Here is a 20302-nt window from a genome sequence, read left to right as displayed (position 1 = left end):
AGAAACATTCAGATGAATTACTTAAGGAAAAAGTACCAAGCTGGGAAAATACTCCACCACAAGTGTACAAGCTGTGCCAGAGCCAAAATAGCACATTTTGAAATTGATGAATTTGTTATTATCAATCTAATCTGAAAACATTAATTCCGGTAATAACAAAATTGCTGAGTACTGGATCCAATAATCGTCCACCTGTACTACCTACATGTAAATATATTCAATATATTATTAACTTTTGATGCTTTAGTACATTTAATATCAACTTTCAAGACTTTTACTTGAGTATTATTTGTGGAAGTACAGAGGCTGATGTCCACCAGTGAAAGAAAGACTGTGATGAGAGGAAAAACGTCATTATTATGAGATAAAAACCATAATTATGAAACAAAAAGTCAGAATTATGAGATAAAAGCCACAATTATGAAACAAAAAGTCAGAATTATGAGATAAATAGTCACAATTATGAGACAAGAAGTCAGAATTATTAGATAAATAATCACAATTATGAGACAAAAAGACATAAATATGAGATAGAACGTCATAATTATCAGATAAATAATCACAATTATGAGATAAAACGTCATATTATGAGAAAAAAAGTCATAAATATGAGATAAAAAAGTAAATAAATTAGTTTCCGTGTCATTCTTTTCTGTAACTGGCTCACATGAGCTTTCGTAGTTTGGATGACTTTTCATTTTTCCGCAGTAATATTGTAACGCGACATCTGACTTGTACTCAAGTACTCTCCAGCAGGTATCAGAGTACCAGGGAGCTCTCGGTCCTCTCCGGTGCTGCAGCAGCTCCGGTGGCTCCAGCCGGAGGACGCAGCGCCCCCTGCCGGTTCGGCCGGTACCGCCGGGGGGAGGAGCCGCTCGGGCAGCTTTATAAAACCGCCTTGATCCTGGAAACGAAAACAGTCCCGACAGACAGTCAGACAGACAGACAGACAGCTGTCGACACCAGCCGAGACACCTCGGGAGCCACCGAGCGCACTGAGCCTCACCTTTGCACCGGAGCGGAGCGCACGGACCGTCCCGCTGTTGTTGACGTCGCCTGTCGGTTGAAACGAGCATAGCGGAGCGGGAGGCTGCTGCCGCCGCTGGAGCTACACTGCAACGCATCTGCGCAGCAGACAGCAACGAAGAGGCTGAAAAAACCGTCGCAGTGTTTCTAAAATGCCGTTAGCCGTTAACGGCATCCTTTGCACGCTCGCGCTGCTGGTCCTTTGGCGGTCGGAGGAGCTCGCGGAGGCGTGCAGCTGCGCCCCGGTCCACCCGCAACAGGCGTTCTGCAACGCCGATGTAGGTGAGTACAGCACCGGGGACTGTTGTTGTTGATGTTGTTGTTGTTGTTTACCTGGCCCATGTTGCAGCAGGCTGCTGCACGTCTGACCGGAGCCACAGCGGCCGCTCACAGCCGCTCAGCCCGCCTCAGACCGGGGCTGCTGAACGGGCTCAGAGACGCTTCTGGAAACCGCTGGAGAGCCCGGAGGTGGAGGGTGTCTCCTCAAGGCCATGGCCCGACAGCGGGGACTGCATTCAGACTGCAGACTCACTGATCCCATTGTCGTATTTTGTCACGTCATGGTGACAAGCAGACCTCTAAAATGACCAAATCTACATTTGGGCAGCACAGGAATATAAATAATGAGACGCTCAGGTGTCATGGAGGCAGCCACAACACACACATCTCAATATCAAGGTTAGGAGTTAAAGTGCACCTGTGTGACTCACTGATGAGTTGATAATGACCTTAATGAACTTTATCCTTCTGGCTTCATTGTAATATCTCAGCATGGTGCCACATGAGAGGACTGTGCTGTTGTGTCTCAGGGTGGAAGTGCACCATTTGTGTCCAGGAAGCAGTCTGAGCCCATCACCGTACATAATGTCTCAGGTCTGGAGCAGGGTGGTGGTGTGTTTACCAGGCTTCACCCTCAGCAGCGTCGCCTTGCTTCTGCAGGGCAACGTGGCACAAGAGAGGGAAAGAGCGTAGAGGAGGACAAGGGATGGAGAATGCGAGGAGAAATTCAGGAGGAGGAGGAGAAGGAGAAGGAGGAGGAGGAGGGGGTTCAAATCTCAACCACAGAATATGTCACACGGCGAGCTTTCCCCCCGTCTTTTTCTTTTATTTCCATTCCTGCCCTGTTTCTTCCTGTGAGGGGTGGTGCTGGGAGGAATTACAGGAATGCTGCTGGGGTTTTCCCAACTTTTGCTCCGGTGTAACGCAGGGACACACAAACACACACACACACACACACACACACTCAGGCTACAGATGACATCTGGCTGTCAGTCCAGGGTGTGTTTTGGGGGGAAAAAAAAGCAATAAAAGTCACGGTCAAAGTTAAAATATGCATGGTATCCCACACAACTTCATCTTTTCTTCCTTCGTTCTCACACACTTCAACATGCACGACTGTGTGTGTGTGTGTGTGTGTGTGTGTGTGTGTGTGTGTGTGGATAAGAGCGTATTGCAAAATGACCCGCTCTATATTCAGATGTGACTCAATAATTCGCTGAGGTTGCAGGACTTAATTAAACAGGATGTCTCACAGAAGAGGTGTGTTTGCTCTGCTCATGATGTTGTGTGTTTTTTAAAAGGGCGTGTGAGTCATTACAGCTTTTGGCCGTCAAAGGAGGGAGGGAGGGAGGAGGAGAGGGAGGATGATGATGATGCACAGTTAAAGGCAAGTAGTGGTCGAAGTCATTGTCCGGCGAAGATTTCAGGGCGGACTTGAGGATGAAGTTGTGGTTTTTTTCGGCGGATCAGATAAGAAGGCTGGAGCGCGGAGAGAGCAGAAGCAGGGCTGCAACGAGCCGAGCGTCGGAATGGATTCGGTTGTCTGGTCGCCCAGAATGTGCATGTAGGCAACAACAAAGTGACATTGTCAACAGTTATGTGGTCTGACATTTGATTTTTTTGTTTTTTTGGGTAGAATGGGATCCCAGATTGTTGGCGTGTTCACACACATGAAGGGAACGGCTGCAGTTGGGGTGTGTGTGTGTGTTCGAGAGAGAGTGTGTCACCTTCTGTTTTCATGCTAGATGATGCTCCAGCAGGTTAGACCACAAGCCATAAAGATCCAGCAGTGTCATCCACCTACCACACAATCACACACACTCACACACAGTCACACTCGCATGTTCGTGCGTAGAGACAAACATCCTCCGTTCGTATAAATCTGTCGCCCACAAAGGGGAACTTCCCCGGCAGCCCTGCCCAGTCAGACTGGCCCGAGGCTGGGCGGGTGAAGACCAGAGCCACCCTGCTGTCTGCGGGAGTGGACATGCAACAACACGTCTCCATTTATGGAAATACACAAGTGTTTTCACCATGAAAAGTACTTAACACATATCATAAAAAATGAGTCCAAAGTTTAAAGGAAAAGTTCACCCAAAAATGAAAACTCAGTTGTCACCATCATGCTGACGAAAAGCCAGGTGAGGTTTTGTCGTCCACAAATCGTTTCTGGAGCCTCACAGCAAATCGGCGTCGGAGCGCTCTCCTGAACGACTGAAGTAGATGGGGACTTGTTTTAAAACGCAAAAATAGACTACCAAAAAAACCCAAAACATAGCTCTGTACAGCTCGTCTGTAATCAAAGTCTACGGAAGCCCTGAGATCCCAAACTGATTATTCACACTGTCATCACACGGACGAGATCGTGCACCCGTTTCAGACGAGGGGCGCTTTTAGCTCAGCAGCTACAGCATCTTGTCAAATCATATCGTGGATCTTGGGGCATCCATAGACTTAGATAACGCTGGACAAGCTGTACGCAGACTTTTTGTGTGTTTAATTCTTTTTTTTTTTTTTTACAAGTTGTCCCCATTTACTTCAGCTGTTTAACAGGATGCTGCAACACTGTTTTGCTGTGAAGCTCCAGAAATGTTTTGTGGAGTCCAAACCTTCACCTGACTTTCCATCGGCACGGAGGGTGACGAGATGATGACCGAATGTTCATTTTTGGGTGAACTGTTCCTTTAACGCTATGACGCAAAGCCTCATATTGATCAGACAGTCTTAGAGGATCCTTGAAAGAGTTGGATGGATAATTTTGAACATTACACAAGCCGGGATTATAGACAATATTTAATTTGTGTTTACATAGACATTTTTCACCAAACCTCTTCATATATGGCTCATAAAGAATTGATTAATAGGGAAAAGTAATGCACATTTTGAACATACAACTTCACTGGAACACAAAGCTGCACATCTGTATGATTCAAATGATGACGTATAATGTGAAAGGAGTCACTCGAAGCGACGAACCTACGGAGAGTTTTCACCCGACTGAAATTCCCCTCATTGCTTTGCAGCCTCGAAGCGTTTTCAGCTCATTGTTTTGTTTTTCTGTGGCCCACATTTTGGTTCAGTTCCAACACACTCAAATCAACATTGCAACAGAAAGCAGCTGTTTCCAGTGAGTAAGCTCCAAACTCCACCGGTCACTACGATCTCTGCACCAGAAAGCAGACGGACACAGTTAGCTGGTTAACACAGACGAGCGTTTAGCAGCTAAAGAGACAGATATTGCCCTCAGGTGGTGGTAGGGACCAAAACCAGAGCTAAAAGAGAGTGAATGTTGGACTTAAACCTGTCAGGTGGACTGAAAGATGACATTATTAAAGTCGTGTTGTATCAGCTGGATGTAAACAAGCAGCTGTTTGCTGTCTAGTAAACCTAAAAGTGATGATATGTTAATGTTGTGTTTATATCTCTGGTTCCAGCTTCTTAAATGTGAGGATTTGCTTTTTACATTTGTGTTCAGTGAAAAACAAGACGTCTGAAGATCTCACCTGAGGTCATTAGTTGCAGCCCTAATTATAGGATCATGTAAATCATGTATAGATCATTAAGAAAACTAATTAACAGGCAAATATTGGTTGATAAAGTCTATTAAATTAAAATGTGGAACTGTCATCATGATGATCTCACAAGGAAGCTCAGAAGGAACCAGAGCCTTCGTCTTTGCTGACAGTTCTTCATACAGATGTGGACAGAGGCCGGCTGATTGTGTCCTTGGGGGGGGTCGGGGGGCTCGTCTCTGGTCAGATGACAGGTTAAACAGACGGCCCACATGCGTCTGGAGCTGAAGGAACCACAGCAGGAAAGTCAGGGATGATTTTGTGGTCACTGGAATATGAAAAAAGAACTGGATAGTCATGCGGTGGATTGAACGGGGGGCACTGAGGATGTGGTGTGTGTGCGTGTGTGTGTGTGTGTGCGTTCATATGGGGTTTGCATGGAAAACATTGCGTAGTGCAACTGATACGCATGTATAAGTCATTAGACGTCGTCCCGGTTCGGGAGGGTAGGGGAGCAGTCTTGAATGTGGGTCAGCTGGTGGTTTCTGGAGGGAGGGGGGCAGCTCCTGGCCACTGCTGATCAGACGACTTCAGGATCAACCTGCGGTGGAGCTCGGGGCCCCCCGCAGGTCCCCCTGGTTAGTCGTGCTGTTGTAGCATCACGCTGTGTAGTCTGCATCCTCCGCAACACAGTGTTTAGACTGCACAGGATCCTCCGCTCCGGCTTTATTGCAGGAGGGGAAGCTGAGGAGTAAACACGCCTGCAACACCAGGTGAAGACAGATTAGCTCCCACAATAACACTGCATCTTGAAAAAGCAGCTCAGTGTCGTGTCCCGCTGCTGATTATTTGCTCATTAGTTTGTGGTTCCGAACGAGGTCAGGAAATGAGAGCGGAAAAACTGAGAGGAATGCAGGAGAGAGTGCCAGCCAGGTATACTGCTGCTGTGTGTGTGTGTGTGTGTGTGTGTGTGTGTGTGTGTGTGTGTGTGTGCATGTGTGTGTATGAGTGTGTTTATGTGTGTACTCTGGCTGCCACTGCATATTTGCATAAGCACCAGTGTGGAGCCAAAATGCAGAAGGTTTGTTTGTGAGGAGCTGGGATGGATTTCTCTGAAGCGCTGATGAATGACCTTATGAAGCCGTGTATCAGCACTGATAGCCAATTCATTCTTGTTTCAGCTCCAAGTAAATAAAATAAAAAAAACCTGGATTCATTCACGACAGAGTCAGAAAGACTTTCATCAAATCTTTCATTTCCTTCATTTCTTTTATTCATAGTTAATCAAACCTTCAGACAGACGTTTGTCCAAACTGAAATGAATCTGTCCTTTTGCATGTCAGTTTGACAAGTGCCAGACTGAATGTTGGCAGTGAAGGTTTCTGCAAACCACGGATGTGTTGAAATGTTACATTTCCTCATGTTGCAACTTTCTCGGTTATGGTTGAGAAAAGGATCATGATTTGGCATAAAGCACCTTTTTTGTTTCGAAGTTTACCATTTTAACAAAGCACACAGGTAATGATTTTTATGTTTAGTAGGTTATGTTTGTACCGTTTGGATGTTTTGTCGTACAGTGTTCCGGCTGAGTACCTCTCCATCATGACCGCCTGCAGGTTGTTTCTTGAGATGTAGCAGCAGATGTAGATGGTGGTGACTGATGACATGTTGTGATCTCCAATGGGTGGAAAATAAATGTGTTGTATTAGCGGTTACACACAGGAGTGTTCTGATATTTGTCCGACTGTCACCTAGCCTTTTCTTTCTTTCAGTCAGCGCTCATTTTCTCACTCCAGGCTGTGGTCAGTCACATGGCGATGGAACGATGGTGCAACCAAACTACACACCTGTTAATTGATTGGCAGATTGCGTGTCACTCGTAGCTCGCTCTATTATCAAGGGATGTGCACATTGGTTAATAGGGGTGTACCAAAATATTGATACTACAATATATTGCAATATTTCGTCTTGAGGTACGTTATCGATACACTGACACCAAATATCGATATTTAAGTTGATATTTAAGTTGCGGTCAGTGTGTGTGTTATTGTGCAGTATACACTTTTACACGTTTACTTGGCTGTCATTCATGTGAAGTTGATTGACAGTGTTTTGTAATTCCTGTGAAATGGATTCAGTACAGTCAATACATTCTGAATTTCTTCAGTGACACAGATATCGTGATGTATCGTGGATGAAATTTCTTGTAATATATAGTTTATTGCAGAATCGCTGTATCGTGATATTATCGTTATCGTGGGTAAAATATCGTGATGGTATCATATTGCGAGGTACCTGGTGATACCCAGCCCTATTGGTTAATGCATACACATGAAACTAACAACATTTTATCTAATTTCTTATTGCTATCTATGACATGTCTAAAAATGTAATTAATTTCAACCAGCTTAAGGCAAAATTTTCTATGGCTTTGTTATTACGAGCAACCACCTACACATTATGTGTAATAATTTGATCCATCGCCAATCCATCGGAAGCTTAAACTTAATATAATCAAATAAGAATTGACTTTGAAGGCTGCTTTCAGATTAAAAATATCTGGCTTTACTGCCTTTAAATAATGAGAATTGTATAAATGTATTACAGTTTGTTGACATATAATGTTAAACTGTAGAGGAGAAAAGAGCAGAGGTGCTGCCATATCTTTAACCACTGTGGCTGTTTGTTTAGGCCGTCACCTGTTTTTTAATCTCTTTGAACACAGGATGAGGTGCAACTGGGTGTGAACGATGCTACTGAGCTCCCGTCCTGACCGGATGACACTGTGCTTCCCTGGTTGGAAAATGAATCAACTATTTTAATAGTTGGTTAATTATTAAGTATTTTATCAAACACCAAACATTTCCTATTTCTAGTCTGGAAGGAGGTGATTTGCTGTGATTTTTGTTGCATATTTGATTATTTATTTGGCGCTTGCAGTCGAAAAAAAGCTGTGTGAAGAAGTCCCCTCAGGCTCTGGGGAAATGTGATGCCCACTATTCACCTTTTTTGACATCAATTAAATGAATAATGAGAATAATTGTTAGTTGCAGCACTAATTGCTGTCGTAGTTACATGCGCAGGAAAGCATGCTTCAGGATCAGGATGAATTGGGGGGGAAAAGGAAGTGGTGAAGGAAGGAGCAGAAGAACGAGACGCTATTAACTCTGGGAGCCATGAACCCCCATTTTTGTGTCTGCTCCAAGCCATAAACTGAACCCAAGGGTGTAAGAGCAACAGCAGTCAACTGTGTGTGTGTGTGTGTGTGTGTGTGTGTGAGTGTGAGTGTGTGTGTGTGTGTTTATCTATGTGTACGTGTCCTCTGTGTTCCTGCTTATTTTATGTTTTTTTTTCTTCTCTATTGCTCATATTTTCCATTCTGAATAAATGCCCTGAGCATAGCTGAAGCTTGATGTAGTCAGTCAGGCCATTAAAAGACACATACACACACAAACACACACACACACACGGTGAGAAACATGCCTCTGGCCCGCTGTTTCTCTGTATATCAACTTTCATGTTGTATTCCTATTCCTTAATTCTGGTCTCTGACAGTTTTCTGGTCATGTTTCGAGGCACAAGGTTTGTTCTGCTGGCCAACTCAGTTTATGTGTCTGGCCCTCGTACAGTTTTGAACCTGATGGAAACCTTTTTTTTAGTTTGGTTTTCATTGACTGGGCTACTGCAGGAGCCGAAGCTGAGCTACCCGAGCTCATTTTATTGTCTGTGCTGTGCCTCCGTGTGGTATGTGCTCATGAGACTTGAGGCAGCTGTTTGGGCCGTCGTCCATCTGCCCTTTTGTCAGGCGGAGCTGTGGTGAACAAGAATCTGACCCCTGGGTGACGCTACAATTAACAGCTTTCAGTGGAGTCATGTCATGACGTTATGACCCATTCATTTAGTTATCTGCAAACTATTTCGATGAATCATTTGAGTCATCATATTCTCTGGTGTCAGTATCTGTACTGGGAGAATGATCTGCCTCTATTCTTGACTCAATATTCCCCGGTTTGGAGCTGTTGCTCAGATAAAATAACACCACGTGTCTTGTGAAATGATAGCTATGTTCACTATTATCTGATGCTTTATAAAGCAAACAATAAAATAGAATCCATAAAATGTTCATTACACAACATACACCCTTCATATCTGGTTACTGTTTCTAAACTAAACACAGTTCCGATAAAGCTTGAAGTCATCGGCATAACCTTGTTTTTTTTCCTGGAAACTGTGACAGCATTATTTGATAACACATTTAATAGTGATTACAAATGTAGAAAGTAGTATAGTTGGACAAGTCAAGACTAGGCTAGCTGTCAAATTAGCCTCATGTTTTGTGTCTCCAGTTCAGGAAGTGCAAAACAGTAGGCTAATTCATAAAATAAACATACGCATGCAAAAGGGTTTACAAATTGGAAAACTGTGATATCCCATCGAGGTTGCTAGACGGTAATATTGTAGAAATTAGTACAGTAACAAAGAAATTGTGCAACAAAACAACATTAGCTAGCTTGCAAATTAGCCTCTTGGTTTGTGTCTCCATTTCAGTAGGTACAAAACAGTAGGTTGATTAAGCAAATAAACATCCACTTACAGTAGAGTCCACAGGAGTCACAGTAAAGAGTAAAATACACAACAGTTCAACAAACAGTAGCTCAACAGTTACTTCAAATGTTGTATTAGCAAAACGGCACTGTATAGCTAGCGAAGGGGCTAGCTTCTTTAGCAGTAAACTGATCATAGAAATATGAAATTCTCACAGATTTACTGTCACAAAACACCTTTTTCATAAAAGAAAGTAAATACAGATAACGTTTTAAGAAGGGTATTTTGGGAGAAGATGAAAGATGTGTATCAATATATGCTTAGTCACAGATCTGACAAAATGGCGGACGTAACTCGTAGAACTCTGCCAGTTACCGTTGCCTTAGCAACATAATGTTCGACTTGAATGGACTGCTGGCTGCCATTTTGTTATATCAGGATATTATCAATTTGTGACATTAGTTTTATCCGTGACATCCATGACATTGCAATGTCAATGTCATGCAATGTCAGTGATTTGCAAGGTCCAATTGCAGAACACACTGCAAAACAACTTGGTTATTGAAGCAAGTTCCGTCTCAAGTGGTTGCCAGTTTGTCGCAAGACCTCTAACATTAGCCAGTTATTGTTAACGATGCTAAATCTCGCTAAGTAATGTTAGGGAAGTAGAGTATGCTGGGCACATTCTGTAACTCAACCGTTTTTAGGTTTTTGTTTTGTTTTGTTTTTTTCCACACAATCTGCCAACTACCAAGACTGTTGATGCTGACAAAACACAGATACCACATGATAGCAACAGTGTTATACTGGAAGCTGGAACCAACTGTCAGAGTTCTTACAGATATAAACAAGATTTCTTATGTTCCAGAGAACACATATCTGGTTGCAGCCTTTTTTTTGGAAATGGTTTTGTCTTTCTTGCATCTACTTTCTGTCTTGTGATTGTGGGATCGTGTAACATCTTGGCATCTGACAGATCTTGATCTTGTTCTCTTTGTTTCCCAAACAGTGATTCGAGCAAAGGTGGTGGGAGAGAAAGAGGTGGATTCTGGGAATGATATCTACGGGAACCCCATCAAGAGGATCCAGTATGAGGTCAAACAGATCAAGGTTAGTCCTCCTTCTGTTTTAGTTAAAAGGGTTTAAAGCTCGGACTGTGACTCCTTCATTCGGACCTTTTGACCCCCTGGCTGTGGTTTGGTTCCAGATGTTCAAGGGACCTAACCAGGACATCGAGGCTGTCTTCACTGCTCCTGTGTCTGCTGTCTGTGGAGTTACCCTGGACGTCAATGGCAAGAAGGAGTACCTGATCTCAGGTGTGTATAACCAGATTTTCTATCTGTTTTGTCCGGAATGAAGGCAACCCACCAAATTCCCGGAAGAATTACAGTATTTAAAATGTGTATTCGCACTTTGTGATTAACTAAAGTCACTCCTTCTATATACAAACTGTTACGGGTTTGCACGAGTAGGTAAGACATCTTTTGATTTGAGTTTTGTTGTGAGAAAACTAAGAATCAACATGGAAACAAAAAGTGAAAGAATAGGAAGACAGACAGACGGACGGACTGATAGGAAAACCACAGGAACTCACTGACAGACATAATCAGATATCGACCTCCAGGTGTAAACAGCCTGGCAGACAAACCTGAGATCGGATCAAGACTAACGGGACATTTTGTGTGTCGGAGGAGTGACTGTTTATGTTATTATGGGTAATGACACGCTGCTTGCTAAACCCTGTGGAGACGGGGAGTGACCTTGTCTGCAGCGGAACAGCTGGAGCTCCTGAGAGATGTAAATGTACTTCATTGTATATCTTGTTCTCTGCGCTCGAGGTGATGACCATGAAACGAAAATAAAATATTTGCTCTATGAGATAACATCCTGAAGGGAACATTCTGTGGCTGGTTAGATGTATTTGTCTCTAGTGACTGTCTATGACCTTCTGTTTAAATTTACTTACACCAAGGCTGCGTCACTACATCTGCATGGTCTGTCTTCATTTTTCTAGACAGGTATTATCAGTATTTTCATATCAACAATGGATCATGTAACTATTTGTAATGTGAATGAGGTCACTAATCATGATGAATCCTCAGTAAAATATCACTGAACTTTTATAATCCACCTCAGGTCTTCAGAGCTTTTTAACAAATTGTAGCTCATTGTTTTAGTTTTTCCAAGCCACAACTTTTTTTCTGTTTTGGTTCAGTCTCACCGCTCTTATTGTGTTGCCCTGAGCTAAAAAAAACCACATAAGACCTCCTGCTCAGCATCAGACAGCAGACAGACACAGTTGGCGACTAGCTGATGAATATTATGAAGTATCTAGCTGGTAAAGAGACAAACTTTAGGAGGTGGTGGAGACCAAAAACTGAGCTAAAAGAAGAGTTAATACAGGACTTATACAAATCTTCAAATGACTTCAAATAAATGATAATGTTGCTCTGTAACTGCCGTGCCTCTGTGAACAAGAACATCCTGGACAAGAAATCATCCAACACTCAACAATGTCTGTAAGACTTGAATATTTGTTATTACACTTCGTGTTTGTTCAAATTAAACCCACATTTGGAACTATCCCTTTGTATGTTTGTATGCTACGCCTGGCTGCTGTTGTTATTGAGAGCCGCGGCAGAAATAAGACATAGTACAGAGAGAATAATGATGTCATGCATGCTCTGGTTTCCCCATCGCAGACAGAGATGCACCCGCAAACACTCGGGTCTAATTACATAGAGTTGTAAGAGGAGGAACTGCTGAAGCCAGCGTTTCCTGTCTGACTTTTTTTTGTCTTTTTCAAGATGTAGGACTCGAGCAGTGGGAAAGTGAGTCAACTTTCTGCCGACCGTGGCGTCTTTTTGAACCGATTCATCCTTTCTTCTGTTAGGGGTTAAGAGTTACAGTGAAACGTGAGTCAGTCCCGTCTGCCAGGACACGCTGTGAAGACTTGTTGAGAGTTGCTCCGCAGACAGATAGTAATGAAGCGAAGAGCACACGGACGCAGCAGAAATATCTTCATGTTTTGACTGGTGCCGCTCAAGCATCAAACAATCGCCGCCGCTCACGTGGACGGGTTGTCTGTCGCGATGCCTGCGAACATTTCCTGTCTGAAAAGTAACAGATTTTTATCAGATTTACCTGTGAACCTGCGATCTGACGCATCCATACGGATGCATCGAGAGCTGGATGTTTGCCTGCATGTATGATTTTGTTATGTCTGAGTTGTCCACCACCTGTCCTTCATTGTGAAGCCTTTATCTCTGTTCCATTCTCCTGCAGGCAAGGCCGAGGCCGGCGGGCGCATGCATGTGACCCTGTGTGATTACATCATGCCCTGGGACACCTTGAGCAACACCCAGAAGAAGGGCCTGAGCCAGCGCTACCAGATGGGCTGTGAATGCAAGGTAAGTCCGCGGAGGACTGTGTCTGTGTGTGTGATTTATCCCTCATAGTTTCCCCTCCTGGAGGACAAAACCAGACATAACAGACAAACAACTCAGAGGAGACATGAGCCACAACAACAGCTGCAACAACACCCATCATAGCAGTGAGTTAGGAAACAGATATGGAGTAGAAAAAAGCTAATTATTTGCTGGTTTTAGCTCATTAGGTGAGAAGATTTGCTGCTCAAATTTGGTTTTTGTATAGACTAGACAAACTCAAGCTCCCGGCCTGGACTACTAGCTGCACGGCTAACTGGGCTAACTAGCTAACAATAGTTACAGTTGGCAGCAGTTAGCGATTAATCTGGTGATATGCTGCCCCCTGTTTATTATTAATATGAAACCATAAGGATACCAATTCTTACATAATACACATTTTTTTAAAGTGGCTTCTCATTTAACTTTAAATCATAAGATTGTTTTATTGTGTATTTCATGCAGACAGATTCCCGTCATTCAGCAGCACCTGTGGTTTCTGCTGGTCTCAGCTTGTGTAGTTTAATACTACAGCGAGGACCTTGAGCAGCTACTTCAATGAGAGTAAAACAGCAGAGCACCTGGTGTGTCTGTTCACAGTGCAGCCAGACAAACTCGCGTTATTTTCTATAAATAAATCATAATCTGCCTTTCCCAACATGCCATCAGCCGTCACCATCTGATTTCATGCTGCATGTGAAACCACAAGTAGCTTTCCGCACAACAATAGGACATGATTACCTGGACGGAGCAGAGCTTCATCTGACAGCTCCCTGCAGCTGCGTCCTCTTGTTCCATTACCACCCTTCATAAAACAAGACATGCTATAACTGAATCTGAACAGCTCATAGAAAGGCTATTGAAGGAAAACAAAGTCACCCATGAATGATATAAAAATTGGGTTTGGTTTTATGTAAAGCATGATGATTATATCTTTTTGAAGTCATGTGACATAAGGTATGTTATTTCAGTATTTGTACCAAAACGCATATAAAAATGTTTCAGATATAACTACATAACTGCAGCTATGTCTTATAAAGATTTATTTTTATCTCGCTCTGGTTTGTCAGCAGACATCATGAGAAACTACAAGAAAATAAAGTCATAAAAATCAAAATCCTCATTTAGTCTTTAGCTGGTGTCTGTTGATGAACAGGCCAAAACATGTTAGCGCTTCAAGCGTGTGGTGATGAAATGTGATCACAGCATGATTATCACAGCCAACATCACACAAAAATGAAAGACGATGAACGCGAGCGCCTTTTGGATGAACGTTACTTTGGGGCTGTATGTCTTTCCTTGGCAGCCATGTTGGTTTGGACCCATAATGCCCTTAACGCACAATTTTTAAATTAGTTTTTTTCTTTTTTCTTAATTTCCCTTTAACACCAGATCGTGCGCTGCCCCTCTCTGCCCTGCGAGATCTCAGCTCCTGAGGAGTGTCTGTGGACGGACCTGATGATCGAGAAGCAGGTTTACGGACGCCAGGCCAACCACTACGCCTGCATCAAGAGGGCGGACAACTCCTGCTCCTGGTACCGCGGCGTCTCATCGCCCAAGAAGGAGTTCCTGGACGGCGAGGAGCCTTAATCGCACCTGGCTGCGCACTGCGAAAATAAATGTAAATGAATCCATTGAAATTCTAAGATCAGGCAAAGAGATTTTTTTGATAAAAAAAGTTAAACTAATGTGACTGAAATTACCTGCTGGTCTGAAAACAACCTTCGGCCTCTCTTTGTGTTCGTGTCAGTCAGAAAAGGCAACATTTCAACCTCAGCGTCAGCTGATTTCAAAGAGGCTCAGAGGTTGTTCTCAGACACAGCGTCTGTAAAAGCAAATAAGATAGCATCATGAGACATAGACTGGTCAAGTGATGATGTAACTTCCTCCTGAGGCTGGCGTCAGGAGGATTTAAACTCCTCGGTGAGACAGAGCACTTCCTGCCCCGCGAAGCTCTTTAAACAGCTCTGCTCTCCGACTCCACCAATCAAAACCCCCCGCTCTACAACGGACGATCATTCGTTACCCATCGTGTTTCCACTTTTATTACCTCATTCTCCATTTTATTCCAAAGCCAAATTCCAAGTTGCCTTTTTTTAAATGATTGTCTGTCTCCCTCTCTCTCTCTCTCTCTCTCTCTCTCGCTCGCTCTCTCTGCGAACACTTTATTAGTTCATCTCTCGTCTTCTCTGCTGAGAGCTGTTTGGCCACTGGTGACGTCGGACGCCCACGACACGCTTTAACTGTCTTTCTTTAAAAAAAGAACATGAGTCATCTTCGCATGGCTGATCTCCTCCTGGTGAAAATCTTTTTCTCGTGGTGATTATTTCTTTTTTTTTTACTGAAGCCTGTGACCGTCGCAGGCCTCACTGGACCAGTCTATGCAGCGTAAAAAAACAACAACAACAGATGAGCGCTCTAAATTTAAACCTGTTCGTGAGGTTAAAAACGCAGAAAACAAAATCGGAAAAACACAAATTTCTCCTCATCTCGTCTTCATCCCTCCCCACCTCGTTTGCCCCACTATGTAGCTGTACAGTACCTATGCATATACTTTTGTTGTTACTTGATGATTATTATTTACTGCATTAGAACTAGATTTGCACTTTTTGAGGATGAGTTCCAGTAAAGACAAGAGCCTGAACACTCTGATGTGACAGATAATATAACGCCCAGACCGACAGATCCACCTCAGGTGCAGATTTTTGCCTATTTTGAGTGCTTTCGGTGGTCCATATTCACAAACGCGAGCTTACTCTTGCTATTTCTCATAAATGGATAGAATAGTACTTGCAATGAAAGGGGGAAAAAACAAAAAGCGTGAGAGGTTTCGGGATATAAGGGATCTTTTTGCAGATTTTATGTGTGAAAGGGAAACAAAAGGAGCTCGTGGGATGTTATTTCAGTGTCTTTGTATTGTCTGTTGATTGTAAATGCCAACAGCAGTTTCATGATTTGCCAATATATCCTCGCAAGACGGTTAATTTCATGATTAATACGGTCGTTACACGCTTAATGTTAGCTCGTCTTTCCTGCTCCTTCCAGTTATTAATGAAAGCTTTATCGCCGTCATAGAAAGCAAGTTACTCAATCGAAGTTTACAGTGCTGTTTTATACACCTCAAGCTACATTAACAAAAAAAATATATATATGATGGAGTATTAGAGGCATAATTTAAAAGTAAACTCTTTCCATTTTCCATTACTTTGTATTTTTTCAGTGTTATAATTATACCTGTCATGATTTTTGTGTGTTTTTCTCCGCTGTCTTTGTCTACGATGTCTGTAGCTGTAGTGTCGAGTTCGAGAAGGTCCTCTTGCGCTGGAGTAACGTGAGAGTGAGAGAGATTAATCCTTTCTGGGGAGGTGTTGAGAAAAGAGAAATGGGTACCTTGTGTGAATAGAGGACTGTGCATGTGTTTGATGCTTTGTGTAAGTCCGGGCGAAGGACAAAATATTCAGTATTATCAAATAAAAAACACGTTTGAAAGAAGGAACGCTGCCTGTGTGAGTCATTTGGCCGGTGACGTCTTATAGAAAGTACAGAGGCCTGGAGTGTTCAAAAAAATGAGTAAAAATAAAATACATCCAAGCATTTTGAAACAAACTTATGGTTGGTTTGCTGGATGTTGATGGTTTTTATTTTTAAGTCTGGCTTCAGCTAACAGAACATTTGATATAATTCCACATCAATCATGTAAACAATCTTTATCCGTCTTTTAAAGGAGCATTATGTCAGAACTGGCCACCTGCCTAACAACTAGGTGACGGCAGATCTTAGAGTGACCGCTAACTGCCGTTAACTGTAGCTGCTGTTAGCCACTTAGCTCAGTTTACCACGCAGCTAGCAGCTGCTTCAGCTGACTGCCTTGACTCAACGTTCAGAGAACTGATGATGATGATGATGATAAAAGTTGAAATACTACTAAGTTTATTACAATCTATCTTGAGGGGAAAGTCTGAGCCAAACTTCATGACATGCCATCAGCAGTTGTTGAGATATGGATCAAATGTTGGAGAGAGCAAGCTGCTAGCATGGACACAAGTGGCCTGCAATAAATAACATTTCCTAACAATGAGCTAAGCTTTTAAAAATGTTTGATTATTCAACTGTTCATATGGTCGTCTATCCATATTTTCTTTGTAGTCATTGATATGCGTATTTTTTCGTTTTATTTGTTCTTCAGTTGATATTACACTGAACAAAAGCCACAACAAATAATAAACAATGAACAGAAATATAAAATGGGGGGCTTTACTCCTTCTTTACCACCTTGATTTTTTCTTTTTCAAACCAGTCGAGCCCCCAAAAAAATCATCTTTTCTCCATCCATTTTTCCCTGAAATCAGACACCGGTCCCTGCTTTAGTCCTTTATTTACATTCTTTAATAAATATGTCTTTGTTCAGTTCATCGAGAACCACTGGAATATTTAATCCCATCAGGGAATAAGACTAAGACGATAATACAAATTCTTCACATTGCACTGAATTTGAATTCTAACCTCCAAACTCTTGTATTCTTGGTATGTGAAGCACTCAGCCTGGGCCTTGATTTGGCTTCCCGTTAATTTCCCACAGTGTCTCTGGTGTGCTTCAGATATGAGTGTGGAGTTGAGAGGCCCGTGTAGACAGAAGGGCAGACAAATACGCTTTAATAGATGTGGTAATCGACTCAGCTAGGAAAATATTTGAGTAATGCTCAAGCAGAGCCCAGAGCGAGCGGTTTTGTCATCTCTGTTCATTCTCTCCTCAATAATGTCAAACAAGGATGGTGGTGATAATCATCCCGGTGTCAGGGGGGGGGGGCGGGGGTTTACCGGGTCGGGTCAGTGTTTCTGAGGGCGGGTGTGAATTGCAAAGTGCAAGTAGGTGAAGTGATCTGATGTTTGGAGAACAGTTGGGTAACCTTTGAGTACGTGAGGGATGTGCTGCTGCAACCTTTGCTTTGCAATCCTGATTACCCAAGACAGAGGGGACAGACGGGAAGAGTCACGCCGTTAATACTGAATATAAATAATAAATTACGAATCAAACACACACTAAATACTTTAATACACATTGTTGAGCCGTGGCAACAGGAAGTCTTTGCACCACCACACCCTCCAGTTTCTTTATATGATACTTTTTACTCGTTGTTGTTTGTCTGGTGGATCAAAGAATGAGCTGAAGGGGATTTCTTATGTTGCATGTTTTTGGAAGGAAACATGCCTCATCAATCTGAGTATTTAATACCTTTAAATCAATATCAAATCGGATTACCTGTACTGTCAGGTATCAGCTGTGAAGTAATTCTCACATTACCACATTTCCACTGTCACTCTTGCAGTTGTGATGCCATCCAGTGGCCACCAGAGGACACAGCAGCCACTGAATTCCTCCAACAAGCTGAAATTACCTCTACGAATCCCATGTTTTCACACACACAGGCAAGGCAGTTGTAATTATACAGCTCATTGTAAGTGCATTTAGTGGTTGATATAAAAATACATGTGCAGAAACAAGCATCACACACAGGAGGATATAATGAATAAAGAACCAAGAGGAAAAAAAGCATAAAAGGACAGAAAAACACAAGCACGAAATACACACTTAGTAATTAATCATAACCCTAAAAACCGACTACAGTATTATAACAATTCAGTACAATATTATACCGATATTAATAACAGGTGCATCATCCATGTTTTCCTGTTCACACCCACGTGATTAAGTAAGGAGTCGAGTCAGAGGCGGCTGTCAGAGGAAGAAACGCCCCAAAAATGTTTGAAGTTTCCAAATAACTTTTATCAACACGTGAGTCTGACATCAATCTAAAACATTTTTCACAATACGGGTTCATATTTTTTATGTGAGAAGTCAAATATGAGATCATTTTGTTCTTTAGTTTGCAGTAAATGATTCAACAACAGACCGGTTGTTCCTCATACATATTGAGATCGGGTTTCTGTAAAGTCTGATAGCACATTTATTCCTAAAATGCGTCTCTCTGCTCCATAACAGTCTGTCGTTCTTCTCTCACGAGGTCCTTCGCCTCCGGTCTCTTCCTGTCTTGTCTGTGGAAGATGAAACATGATTGGACTGTTGCAGAATACAACTTATTTGTTATGTTTCGAAGGATGATTGCTTTCTACATCATATAACTGAACCCAGTGCCGTCCTAAGAATATGAACTTGAAAACAGCTAAACTTAAAACTCTGTCCTTCTCCTCTGCTACAGAGAGGAACTGCTTAACCGAGGAGAAAGGGAGCTGCGACACCCACACACTTTCTCAATGGCTTGGGGAAATAATATTAGTCTGATTTGCTATTTCATTTATTTGAATCGCCGAGAAATATGAAGTGTGGGCAACAGCTCCGAGCTGCTGAAATAAGGCCAAAATATCACACAACTCAGGCCGTGTTCATTGTTCTTTTAGAGCGTCCTTTAGTGGATTTTTGACCTCGTCTTTAACTCTGAATTCCTCCCAACAGACTCCCCGACGGCCTCTGTTATCTAATTCCTTTTAGCAGCTAACACTGACATTGACATTTGTGGATTTGAGTGAAAAGTTTGAGAAGCCACTGGATGAACTTCTGCTTTTATCAGGTCATGAATATGTTTGGTTTTTTTGACATTCCCAGCTCCTGTGCTAGTGGTGTAAACACCAACACCGTGCTGGTGCTCCAAGCTCCCAGTGTGGACCACAAAATGCACGGCTAATTGAGCTAACTAGCTAAAGCAGCTACAGTTAGCAGCAGATACCGGATAATCTGGTGATGTGCTGCCCGTCTGCGTGTTTTGAGTATAAAGTCAACATTCTCTTACATATTGCACCTTTAAAGGTTGGGTTTGTAGGATCAAGGGGGCATCTGGCAGACTGCGACCAACTGAATACCCCTCACCTCACCCTCCCCAGCCTATAGCCTATAGCACAAAACTACCATAGCTGCTAAAAACATGGCGGTGCATTCTGTGATCCTATGAAAAAGGACCGGCTCCCTTTCTTAGGATTCAGTTTCAGGTCATCAATGAAAACATTATTATGCAAAAAGACGCCCCTAAATCCTACACACTGGACCTTTAAAGTCACCACTGGAGCATTATGGTGCTAAACCTATTTAAATATCTTTGTAAAAGGGGAAACATAAGCATAAACAAACAAACAAGAATAAACAACCCTGTGAGAGTTTTAATGAGTAAGAAGAAGAAACTACGCCGACGAGGAAAGGCGGCCGTTGAACATTCTCGATCTTTCACATGCTGGGCTTTTTTGGTTGTCATGGCGACCTGATGCATTTAAGAGAAAAATCGAGGGCATCTGTGCTGAGAGAGGAAGTGGGGTTAAAAAAAAAAGAAGAAGAAGAAATATCGAGGGCGTGGTGGTAAATTTGTATCATTCCCGTCAGAAGGCTGAAGATGAAAAAAAAAAAAAAACAATCATCTGAAAGTTCTGTAACATGTTTCATGCTTTTGTCTGACTTTCTTTCTCAGCCACATGTGTGTCAGCAGAGGGTTTGTCTTCCTGGCAGACACC

The 20302-nt window shown here is 42.6% G+C and overlaps 1 protein-coding gene across 1 annotated transcript; it reads left to right on the top strand.

The window, feature by feature from the left end:
• The first annotated feature begins 853 nt into the window (after nucleotides 1-853).
• On the top strand, nucleotides 854-16279 carry timp2a (TIMP metallopeptidase inhibitor 2a). The gene is made up of 5 exons (XM_030400485.1): nucleotides 854-1308; nucleotides 10372-10472; nucleotides 10570-10678; nucleotides 12648-12772; nucleotides 14180-16279. Exons 1-5 carry the CDS (start codon nucleotides 1179-1181, stop codon nucleotides 14375-14377), a joined length of 663 nt encoding a protein of 220 aa, XP_030256345.1. The 5' UTR covers nucleotides 854-1178; the 3' UTR covers nucleotides 14378-16279.
• Nucleotides 16280-20302: the final 4023 nt, after the last annotated feature.

Source organism: Sparus aurata, chromosome 20 (genome assembly GCF_900880675.1).
Source record: "Sparus aurata chromosome 20, fSpaAur1.1, whole genome shotgun sequence".
NCBI lineage: Eukaryota > Metazoa > Chordata > Actinopteri > Spariformes > Sparidae > Sparus > Sparus aurata.
This window is presented reverse-complemented; position numbering and strand designations above follow the sequence as displayed.